Source organism: Heteronotia binoei, chromosome 2 (assembly GCF_032191835.1).
Source record: "Heteronotia binoei isolate CCM8104 ecotype False Entrance Well chromosome 2, APGP_CSIRO_Hbin_v1, whole genome shotgun sequence".
In the NCBI taxonomy this organism is placed as follows: Eukaryota; Metazoa; Chordata; class Lepidosauria; order Squamata; family Gekkonidae; genus Heteronotia; species Heteronotia binoei.
Window position 1 is genome coordinate 22,090,035 of NC_083224.1, and position 12,338 is coordinate 22,102,372.

Consider the following 12,338-nt stretch of genomic DNA (forward strand, 5'->3'; position numbering starts at 1 on the left):
GCTATAAAAAAAGCTGTGCTTATACCCGGGATTTCTCGTGTGAACTGAATGTGAACTGTACATCTAAGGAGAACTGACCCTCCAGAATCCTTGTCTTGATTTTTGTGACTTATGCAAATTTTGAAGGCGACACTCTATTGTGAATTTTCATTGAATGCACTTCGACTTGTGGATTAATGCAGCGTGTAGCATAGCCATTACATTTGTACACATCACGTAGAGTTGGATTTTGAGTAGCTATGTCTTTTGCATGTATGCCAGTTTGGTGTAGTGGTTAAATGTGAAGACTCGTATCTGGGAGAACCGGGTTTGATTCCCCACTCCTCCACTTGCACCTGCTGGAATGGCCTCGGATCAGCCATAGCTCTCGCAGGAGTTGTCCTTGTAAAGGGTGGCTGCTGTGAGCCCTCTCAGCCCCACCCACCTCACAGGGTGTCTGTTGTGGGGTGGGGGGAGATAGGAGATTATAAGCTGCTCTGCGCCTCTGATTCAGATAGAAGGGCAGGGTATAAATCTGCAGTCTTCTACTGTATGAACTCTTTGTAATTTTTTAATATATGGGTTGAAATATTAGCACTGTTACAGTAATTTTTCTCGGGAGTCGGAGCTTAAAGATGAAGATATTGGATTTATATCCCGCCCTCCACTCCGAAGAGTCTCAGAGCGGCTCACAATCTCCTTTACCTTCCTCCCCCACAACAGGGGCGGTGGGTGGGGCTGAGAGGTGGGTGGGGCTGTAAGGTGGGTGGGGCTGAGAGGACTCTCACAGCAGCTGCCCTTTCAAGGACAACTCCTACAAGAGCTGTGGCTGACCCAAGGCCATTCCAGCAGGTGCAAGTGGAGGAGTGGGGAATCAAACCCGGTTCTCCCAGATAAGAGTCCGCACACTTAACCACTACACCAAACTGGCTCTCCTTCCTGTAAGCCTGGGCCTGTGGGCGAGGGGTTGAGGCAGGCGGTGGGCACTCTGGGCGAGTGAGAAAGGGTGCGTCGCAGAGGCATTGATGCTCGGCCACACAGAGAAGGAGATGCCCAAACGTCTTTCACTGTGGATGTGGTACCGGTTTTATTGGTAAAATTTTACACAAAGCCTCACAAACGCTGGGACATGCTTTTCCTTTTAAAGAATTTCCACTGGACCTTAATGGTGAGCATCCAGTCGTTGACGTACAAACTCTTACAAGCGGATGTGCACACGTGTGCCTCGGGGAGAAGGTGGCGGCATCCCGGCCGCGGGGATGTTCTCTGGGCGAGGCACGGGCCGCCTACGATTCATTTCCCAGCTTTCTGCGCCTTCTGGGCCGACTTGGTGACCTTGCCGGCGCCCCCGCTCTTCTTCTCCACGTTCTTGATGACACCCACCGCCACGGTCTGCCGCATGTCGCGCACGGCAAAACGCCCTGCAGGGGGAACATAACGGAGGAGAGAGTTGAAGGGCAGGTTTCAGCAGAACGACGCTGGCAGAGGTGCGGCCTGTCCTTCTATTCTAGAGCCTTGCAGGGTGAATGAATCTGCCTTAAGAACATCGGAAGAGCCATGCTGGATCAGACCAGCGGTCCATCTAGTCCAGCATCCTGTCTCACACAGTGGCCAACCAGTTCCCCTGAAGGGCCAACAACAGGGCACAGAGGCGGAGGCCTTCAAAAGAACATAAGAAGATCCCTGGTGGATCAGACCAGTGAGGTCCATCTAGTCCAGCATCCTGTCTCACACAGGAGCCAACCAGTTCCCCTGAAGGGCCAACAACAGGGCACAGAGGCTGAGGCCTTCAAAAGAACATAAGAAGATCCCTGGTGGATCAGACCAGTGGTCCATCTGGTCCAGCATCCTGTCCCACACAGTGGCCAACCAGTTCCCCTGGAGGGCCAACAACAGAGCAGAAAGGCTGAGGCCTTCATAAGAACCTCAGAAGAGCCCTGCTAGATCAAACCAGTGGTCCATCTAGTTCAGCATCCTTTCTCATACAGTTGCCAACAAGTAGGGCTTTTTTTATATAGCAGGAACTCCTTTGAATATTAGGCCACACACCCCTGATGTAGCCAATCCTCCTGGAGCTTACAGAAGACCCTGTACTAAAAACCCTGTAAGCTCTTGGGAGGATTGGCTAAATTAGGGGTGTGGCCTAATTTGCAAAGGCATTCTTGCTACAAAAAAAGCAATGCCAACCCGTATTCTTGTTGCAGTGGGGGGACGGGGACATTTGGAATTCTGGCCTTGGTGATGGACCTCCTGATGGCACCTGGATTTGGCCATTGTGTGACACAGAGTGTTGGATTGGAGGGCCCATTGGCCTGATCCAACATGGCTTCTCTTATGTCTGGTGCAGTGATGCTCTGTATTCTTGGTGCTTAGGGGGGCAACAGTGGGAGGGTTTCTACGGTCCTGGCCCTACTGATGGACCTCCTGATGGCACCTAGTTTGGGCCACTGCGTGACACTGTGTTGGACTGGAGGGCCCATTGGCCTGATCCAACATGGCTTCTCTTATGTCTGGTGCAGTGATGCTCTGTCTTCTTGGTGCTTGGGGAGGCAACAGTGGGAGGGTTTCTGGAGTTCTGGTCCTGCTGGAGGACCTCCTGATGGCATCTGGGTTTTAGCCACTGCGTGACACAGTGTTGGCCTGGAAGGGCCACTGGCCTGATCCAAAATGGCTTCTCTTATATTCTTAAGGTAAGTGACAAAGAGGTGGTTTACTATCACCTGCCTCTGCACAGCAAGCCTGGTGGTCTTCCATCCAAATACTAACCAGTAGGAAATTTTTGTAGCAGGAACTCCTTTGCATATTAAGCCACACCCCCTGATGCTGCCAATCCAGTGCCAGATTAAACCCTGTGGAGGCCCCTAGGCAGTCAAAATCTTGGAGTCCCCCTTGCAAATTATCTCAGAGTTGGAGCACCTGCCCCATCGCTCTCACTGTAGCCTGCAGGCACCTTCTTAAAAGCCCCTTTTACTAAGTTGCAGGGGAGAGGCATAGAGAGGCAAACTTGTCAACAACGCCAGCATCAGCTGCACCAGGCAAGTTACGGAAAGAGTGGCTCAGTTGCTGGCTGTGTGTGCAGGCTGGGAGGGCTGCAAGCGCAGAGAAACTGGGGGGGTGGGGGAGCCGGCCCGGGGCCTTAAAGGTGTGGGGATCCATAGGCCAGTGCCTACTTGGCCTAATTGTTAATCCAGCACTGTGCCAATCCTCCAGAAGCTGATAGGGCTCTTAATACAGGGTCTACTGTAAGATCCAGGGGGAGTGGCTACCTCAGGGGTATGTGGCCTAATATGCAAAGGAGATCCTGCTACAAAAAAAGCCCTGCTAACCAGGGACAAGCCTGCTCAGCTTCCAACATCAGACTAGCCCGGACCAAGTCCAGGCACTGCCTTGATAGGCACATGATATAAAGCAGCCGTTCTCACCCAGGGGTGGGTACTGGGAGAAGCTCTCCACACACATGGGCTTGCCCGGGATCATCTCCACGATCGCGGCATCCCCGGATTTCAAGGATTTGGGGTTATCCTCCAGCTTCTTGCCAGAACGCCGGTCGATCTTCTCTTTTAGCTCGGCAAACTTGCAAGCGATGTGGGCGGTGTGGCAGTCGATGACGGGCGAATAGCCGGCGCTGATCTGACCAGGGTGGTTCAAGATGATCACCTGTTGAGCAAAAGGAGAAGGGAAGATCTTTAGACGGACCGGAGGATGCTGCAGTGAATTCTTCCCGTCGCTGACCCAGGTAGCGCAATATATGGGTAAGGAACACTGCCCTCTTGTGGAAGTCAACTGAAAAGCAGATGCTTCTAACGTCTTTTACAAAAACAAGATGCTGGCTGGTATCTTGGATTAACTCGAAAACAACCCTCTCAGTCAGGGCCAGTCCTTCCACTAGGCAAATTAGGCATTTGCCTAGAGGGCCAGGCTGGGGAGGGCACCAAATTGGGCCCTCCCAGCCCGGCACCATAGGCAAATGCCCAAATTTTGCCGCTCATGCTGGCCTGACTACTTCCCCACCCACTCTCTGATTACTCCAATCATCAGAGAGCCAGCGGGGAGGGCATCTGGCTGGCACGCAGTCTCTGTGGGGCACGGGGAGGCAGAGAGGGTAGGGGGGCAGGGAGGTGGCAAGGCTGGCCCCGCCCCCAAGGTTACACACAAAACCTTTTTTTTTAAAGTAAAATGCACCAGTCATTTTCGACTCTGGGTGACGTTGCTTTCACGTTTTCACGACAGACTTTTTACGGGGTGGTTTGCCATTGCCTTGCCCAGTCATCTACACTTCCCCCCCCCCCCCCCGGCAAGCTGGGTACTCATTTTACCGACCTCAGAAAGATGGAAGGCTGAGTCAACCTCGAGCCGGATACCTCATTATTGGACATAACTGTAACTTTGTCTAGACAAAGAATGAGCTTGTGCCTTGTACGGAACTGACAGGAAGGACTGGTTCCACTTTAAGCCACAAGTCTTGAGGAAGGTAACAAAGCGTTATCATACCGGTTTTACGTGGACTAGCTCTGTATGAATAGACTTTTCTTCTGACACATCAATGCCACACTGGAGGACTGACTTTTGAAATATTTCCAAGTGGGCAGTCGAGTTGGTCTGAAGCAACCGAACAAAGCAATAGACAAGCTTCACCTTTAAGACCAACTAAGTTTTATTCAGAATGAACATTCATACGGAAGCTTACATTCCGAATAAAGCTTAGTTGGTCTTAAAGGTGAAACTTGTCTACTGCTTTGCTCTTTTGAAATATTTGTTTGCTTTGAGGATTCTGGAAAATTTCTTTGTGGCACCTTTAAGAAATGCCAGTGAGAGCCAGTTTTGTTAGAGTCACTTTGTGGACTCCCTTGCATGAGCACGCTCTGATTTATGAGTCTTTTCTGTGGATGTTTATAATGAACTGCTGATTCTTTGATTTATTAGACACCTTATAACCTTTTGTGATAAATTTTCAGGCTAAGTAGTAAGCAGTATTTCCCAGCGTTTTCTTTTTTTGGAGTTCTGCTTTAATGCAGGGATTCCCCCCCCCCTTTTTCTCCCACAGCAAATTTAAGATACTTCCCTCCCTCCCTCCCTTTCATAGCTGGGGGGGGAAACTAGTCTTGCATTTAAGCAAATACTGCAATAACTGAACTACCAACTTCTCTTGAATTCTGATCTCAGCATTGCAATGAATGACGAGATCCAATAAACACTAGAGATGACCGAGATACACCCAGGCCTCAGATTCAGCAGGAGCTCACAGGAGCACAGCTCCTGAACCTGAGGGTTCCCCCTCCTTCTCCTCACCTACCTTGTCCATTGAATAGTAGGTGCAGCTGCATAACAATCCCTGGATTAGGAGAGCGGGCAGCCAGCCAGCCACCAGGAGCTTTGCCACACCCCCAGCAGCCCTCATTAACCCCTGGAGAAGCCCACACCACCCTTTCTCCACTTCTCATGTGATTTTGGGTAGCGGGTGGCTTGCTGGGGGGCTGGTCAAGGAGAGCCCCAGGTGAGCGAGGCCTGCTTGGGCTGGCTGGATCTCTAGCCAGCACAAGCAGGCCTTCCTCACCTGGGACTCTGTAAACTCTTGAAGGATTGGCTATATCAGGGGTGTGTGGCCTAATATGCAAAGGAGTTTCTGCTACAAAAAAAAGCCCTGGACCTCAGTAAGGTACAGTGCGGCAGACTCCACCCTCTCAAGCAGCCATTGCCTCCAGGGGAACTGATCTCTCTAGTTCTAAGATCCGTTGTAATTCAGGGAGATCTCCAGGTGCCACCTGGAGGTTGGCGACCCTGAAATGTTTTTAACGTGACTGTTCAGGGTCTTGAGGGTCTGGGTTCAGTAAGGGCATAAAAATCTGGTAAAACGAGCCTGCCTCCAAATCAAACAAAAGGGACTTGTCATCCCTTCTGAAGGGCCCAGACGCAGCTCCAACAACCAACGTGACCCTAGACAAGATGCTTTCAAAATGGCTGCAGTCGACTCCCCACTGACCTGAGAAGTGAACTGGGCAGCCTCTTGTGGCGGGTCAGACTTGCTGTCCCCGCAGACGTTGCCACGGCGAATGTCCTTCACAGAGACGTTCTTCACGTTGAAGCCGACATTGTCCCCGGGGAGGGCCTCGCTCAGGGCCTCGTGGTGCATCTCCACCGACTTGACCTCTGTGGTGATGTTGACGGGGGCAAAGGTCACCACCATGCCGGGTCTTAGGATCCCCGTCTCCACACGGCCCACGGGGACAGTCCCAATACCTGTGGAGGACGGCAAGAGGGGAGGAGATCAGAGCCACAGAAGAAACGCCCAGAGACTTGAGATGGTTTCTGAGGGAAGCCATGTTGGCTTGCTGTAGGACAGTCCAGTAGCACTTGGATAGCAACAAGATTTTCAGGGGATAAGCTTTTGGGAGTCAAAGGTTCCCGCATCAGATACTTGAGGCAAAAGTAGGATTTCTGTTCAGTATCCAGGACCTCATCAGATTCTCACAATTACGCTCTAAAAAGCAGGTCAGAAATAGAAGAAGAGGAGGAAGAGGAAGAAGAGACTGGATTCATACTCTGCCCTTCACTCAGAGCCGCTTCCAATCTCTTTCCCTTCCTCTCCCCACGACAGACATCTTTTGAGGTAGGCGGGGCTGAGGGAGCTCTTGAGAGAACAGCTCTGAGGGAGTTATGATTGACCCAAGGTCACCCAGCTGGCTGCACGTGGAGTAGTGAGGAATCAACCTCAGTCCTCCCAGATTAGAGTCCACCATTCTGAACCACTAAACCAAACCGGTTCCCCTTCTCTTTGCTTTCTGTACTGTGATCAGCTTAGGCTTACTGCTATAATAAACAAAGCACCCGCCACAGCGAGGTGTGTGGTGGACAGACAACTGCTAGTATTCATTTCAGAGGACAGACATGTTGGTCTGCAGCAGAATGCCTTAGAGACCGACAAGGTCCCCAGGGGTTGAGCTTTTGACAGACAAAGCTCCCCACATCTCTTCGGTATCTGACAAAGGGCACCTTGACTTTTGAAAGCTTCTATCCTGACATTCTTGTTCGCCTCTAAGGTGCTTCTAGACTCAAATCTAATCGTTAGTATTAGCCAGTCATGTCACAAATAAGAAGTTCACTGGGGGCCAATACAACCTGACATATGCTGCAGGTGATTCCAATGTGGTATGGTAGCTGGGAAGTCAGACTAGGATGCAGGAGAACCAGGTTCAAATCCTCACTCTGCCACAATTGCTTGCTGGCGGACCTTGGGCCAGCTACAAATGCTCAGCCTAACCTACCTCACAAGGTTGTTGTGAGGGTAAAACAGGACAGTAGAACGATGTAAGCTGCTTGGGGCCCCTACTGAGGATAAAGGTGGCAGAAGGGAGGGAGGAAGGGAGGAAGGAAGGAAGCCAAGAGCTTGCATCTTGAAATCCTGAATTTAGGAATTGGAGTCACTGGATTTCAATTAATTAGAAAAGTTATTCCATGTAAACAGGTGCTGTAAGTGACAGAGATGCCTAAGCCTGTCTGACACAAAACTCTGCATAGTTCTTTATCTTGCATGAAGTAGTTTTGTTTCTGCTAGTTTCAGAAAGAAGCAAGGACTTAGGGCAGGGCTGAGTACTGGAAATACTGGTCTAGCTTCTGACCTTTTACTCGGCGCTGCAACCACCCTTTCAAGTCTACCTTCTCAGCTTTTTAACAGCTAAGACACTGCCTGTAAAAATGAGACACTGAAGATGTGGAATTTGGTACCAAATGTCCAATCCTGACCTTGCCTAGTACAGTCGAGAAATTGTGCAGTAGCAGAGCTCCGGCTGACTAACCCCGCAGTTAGAATGTTTATGAATGCTCCATAACATTGCAGAAGCTCTTCTGCACCTGGGGACAGATATTTGTAGGATGCTGTTGCTTTAAAACACATCTTCCAACGTGAAGCATCTGAATCAGGGACAGAATTCTAATAGGAGCTGCTTTGCATATTAGGCCACACACCCCTGATGTAGCCAATCCTCCTGGAGCTTACAAGGCTCTTTTTTGTAAGCTCTTGGAGGATTGGCTACATCAGGGGTTGTGGCCTAATAGGCAAAAGAGTTCCTGCCAGAATTCCACTCCTAGCCTAAACTCATTGCCACACTCAGTACGTGGGGCTCGTCGACACCTATTCTGGTGTCTGTCAAGTCTTTTTTAGAAAGTGGGTGAGATCAGGGGGAGCTTTGGCCCAGCAGGTCTTTGGATTGGTGCCCAAACAAACAGACTTTATCCCTGAAATACTGAAGCGTTACTATTAAGACTTAGAAATAAACTTGTTCACCAAGAAGCTGTGGTCGGCTCCGCCTCCTGAGTGACCATTCTGTGGTTTGCCCCACCCCCTGCAGCAGCCATTTTGTTGTGGCACTCAGAACCCTGATCCCAGAAGGGCCTGCAGGCTCAAAAAGGTTGGGCGCTCTTCCACGCATTGCCTGTTCATGAAGTCTGAGGGAGCAGACGCATCCTTCGAAGTTTGTCTGATGAAATAAACCCCAAGGTGGGGAGCAGACGATTTTCACCCAGAAACTGCAGAAATGTAGGCCAGGGTTTTCAACTCACCTCCAATCTTGTAAACGTCCTGAAGGGGCAGGCGCAGAGGCTTATCTGTGGGGCGGGTGGGGGGCAAGATGGTATCCAGAGCTTCCAGCAGGGACACTCCACTGGCGTTCCCTTCCTTGCGTTCCACTTTCCAACCTTTGAACCAGGGCATCTGTCAGACAAAATGGTGGACGTGTGAACATGAAAGGCATCACTGAGGAATTAAGGTTTATGCCTATAGTATTTTTTTACTCATAAGAACATAAGAGAAGCCATGTTGGATAAGGCCAATGGTCTATCCAGTCCAATACTCTGTCTCACACAGTGGCCAATATATATATATATATATATATATATACACACACACACACATATATACACTGTGACTAATAGCCACTGATAGACCTCTGCTCCATATTTTTATCTAACCCCCTCTTGAAGATGGCCATGCTTGTGGCCGCCACCACCTCCCGTGGCAGTGAATTCCACATGTTAATCACCCTTTGGGTGAAGAAGTACTTCCTTTTATCTGTTTTAACCTGACTGCTCAGCAATTTCATCAAATGCCCACAAGTTCTTGTATTGTGAGAAAGGGAGAAGAGTACTTCTTTATCTACTTTCTCCATCCCATGCATTATCTTGTAAACCTCTATCATGTCACCCCGCAGTCGACGTTTCTCCAAGTTAAAGAGCCCCAAGTGTTTTAACCTTTCTTCATAGGGAACATCCCATGCATTATCTTGTAAACCTCTATCATGTCACCCCGCAGTCGACGTTTCTCCAAGCTAAAGAGCCCCAAGTGTTTTAACCTTTCTTCATAGGGAAAGTGTTCCAAACCTGTAATCATTCTAGTTGCCCTTTTCTGCACTTTTTCCAATGCTATAATATCCTTTTTGAGGTGCGGCGACCAGAACTGCACACAGTACTCCAAATGAGACCGCACCATCGATTTATACAGGGGCATTATGATACTGGCTGATTTGTTTTCAATTCCCTTCCTAATAATTCCCAGCATGGCGTTGGCCTTTTTTATTGCAAACGCACACTGTCTTGACATTTTCAGTGAGTTATCTACCACAACCCCAAGATCTCTCTCTTGGTCAGTCTCTGCCAGTTCACACCCCATCAACTTGTATTTGTAGCTGGGATTCTTGGCCCCAATGTGCATTACTTTGCACTTGGCCACACTGAACCTCATCTCCCACGCTGACGCCCACTCACCCAGCCTCAACAGATCCCTTTGGAGTGCCTCACAATCCTCTCTGGTTCTCACCACCCTGAACAATTTAGTATCATCTGCAAACTTGGCCACTTCACTGCTCACTCCCAACTCCAAATCATTTATGAACAAGTTAAAAGGGCATGGGACCCAGTACCGAGCCCTGCGGCACCCCACTGCTTACCGTCCTCCACTGCGAAGACTGCCCATTTATACTCACTCTCTGCTTCCTATGAACTAGCTAGTTTTTGATCCACAAGAGGACCTGTCCTTTTACTCCATGACTCTCAAGCTTTCTAAGGAGCCTTTGATGAGGAACTTTATCAAAAGCTTTCTGGAAGTCAAGGTAAACAACATCTATTGGGTCTCCTTTGTCCACATGTTTGTTCACCCCCTCAAAGAAAAGCAACAGGTTAGTGAGGCAAGATCTTCCCTTGCAGAACCCATGCTGAGTCTTCCTCAATAACCCGTGTTCATCAATGTGCCTACTCATTCTGTCCTTGATAATGGTTTCTACCAACTTTCCCAGTATTGAAGTCAGACTGACTGGCCTGTAATTTCCGGGATCCCCTCTGGAACCCTTTCTAAAGAAGGGGGTGACATTTGCTACCTTCCAGTCCTCAGGAACGGAGGCAGATTTCAATGAAAGATTACATATTTTTGTCAGGAGATCCATAAGTTCAACTTTGAGTTCTTTCAGAACTCTTGGATGTATGCCATCCAGACCTGGTGACTTATTAGTTTTTAATTCATCTATCAGTTGTAGCATCTCCTCTCTTGTCACCTCAATCTGACTCAGGTCTTTCAACACCCCTTCCAAAATTAGTGGTTCTGGAGCGGGCAAACACTTCTCGTCTTCCACAGTGAAGACGGAGGCAAAAAATGCATTCAGCTTCTCAGCCATTTCCCTATCCTCCTTCAGTAATCCTTTTACCCCTTGGTCATCCAAGGGACCCACTGCCTCCCTGGCTGGTTTCCTGCTTCTAATATATTTGAAGAAATTTTTATTTCTTCTACCCTACCCTTTCCAGGGCAAAGATACCATAAACCATTCTCCCATCCCCGTTTTATCCACACCGCAACCCTGGGAGGTAAGTTAAGCTGACAAAAAGAGAGAGGCCCAAGGTCACCCAAGGAGTTTCATGGTAGAGCAGGGAGCTGGACTTGATCTCTCAGAGCTCAGTCAGCCACTCTAGCCACTACACCAGACTGCCTCTCAAGAGGCCATGGAGAACGGATACCGAATGGAGTAACCCCCAGAGGACCAGAAAGGTCAATTCAGTTCAAAGGTCAACTAAAGGCAAAACACCACACATGGTGTCATTCAGAAAGCAACATCTGGCTTTAAAAAAAATCTTTTTTCATATATTTATACCTAGATGTGTGTTGTTTTATAATAGTAATAGCGACTACAAGGGAAGGGCCTAAGGGCCCAACATGTGTATTGTCTATTGGTCACAAGGTGATGATGATACTGGATTTATATCCCGCCCTATACTCTGAATCTCAGAGCAGTCACAATCTCCTCTACCTTCCCCCTCCCCTCACAACAGATACCCTGTGAGGTAGATGGGGCTGAAAGGGATCTCACAGTTACTGATAATTCTTCACCCAAAGGGTGATTAACATGTGGAATTCACTGCCACAGGAGGTGGTGGCAGCTACAAGCATAGCCAGCTTTAAGAAGGGATTGGTTAAAAATATGGAGCAGAGGTCCATCAGTGGCTATTAGCCACAGTGTGTATATATAAATATAAATATATATGTGTGCGTGTGTGTGTGTATACACACATATATATATTGGCCACTGTGTGACACAGAGTGTTGGACTGAATGGGCCACTGGCCTAATCCAACACAGCTTCTCTTATGCCCTTTCAAGGACAGCTCTTGCGATAACTATGGCTGACCCAAGGCCATTCCAGCAGCTGTAAGTGGAGGAGTGGGGAATCAAACCCGGTTCTCCCAGATAAGAGTCCACACACTTAACCACTACACCAAACTGGCTCTCTCACATCCATGTGTAACTAGGATCTCTGTATTTAAAAAGTTTTAAGAGTCTGATATTTGGACCCCTTCTTTTAACCTATGCCAATGTGTACACCATAATAAATATTTGTATTTTTATAACTAACTTGACAGCTCGACCCTCCTATTTCAGAGTCATTCAGAGTTCCCCCAAAGCTTTACTTTGTATCTTGCAGCTGTGACAGATCCCAAATCAGATCACAAATGCAGCAGGTATGTCTGTTAAGGCAACTGGCCTTTTCATGCGCCGTCCCAGCCCCAAACAGGTACTGTTTACCTCCACATTAAGAAGCAGGGCCAGCCTAAACTGTATAGCACCCTAGGCAAGGCTAATTTCTGGCACCATTTCCCCCCCTCCCAAATGATAATCTCACAATTCACATGTGGGGCAGCCAATTCAGCACTCCCAAAGGCCAGTGCCCTAGGCAATCGCCTAGTCTGCCTAGTGGCGGGGCTGGCCCTGTTAAGAACACAAGAGCCTGCTGGATCAACCAGTGGTCCATCTAGACCAACATCCTGCCTCACACAGTGGCCAACCAGTTCCTCTGGAGGGTTAGCAACAGGGCATAGAGGCTGAG

General features: G+C 48.9%; 1 protein-coding gene across 1 annotated transcript in view; it reads right to left on the reverse strand.

Moving 5' to 3' along the window:
• Positions 1-1,041: 1,041 nt before the first annotated feature.
• Positions 1,042-12,338, reverse strand: part of EEF1A2 (eukaryotic translation elongation factor 1 alpha 2) — a 58,222-nt gene continuing 46,925 nt past the window's right edge. The window contains exons 4-7 of the mRNA XM_060230667.1: positions 8,536-8,686; positions 5,960-6,216; positions 3,402-3,636; positions 1,042-1,400 (exon numbers count right to left, since the gene is read on the reverse strand). Of these exons, the coding sequence (XP_060086650.1) occupies positions 1,273-1,400; positions 3,402-3,636; positions 5,960-6,216; positions 8,536-8,686 (771 nt within the window). The 3' untranslated portion in view covers positions 1,042-1,272. The remainder of the gene's footprint in view (positions 1,401-3,401; positions 3,637-5,959; positions 6,217-8,535; positions 8,687-12,338) is intronic.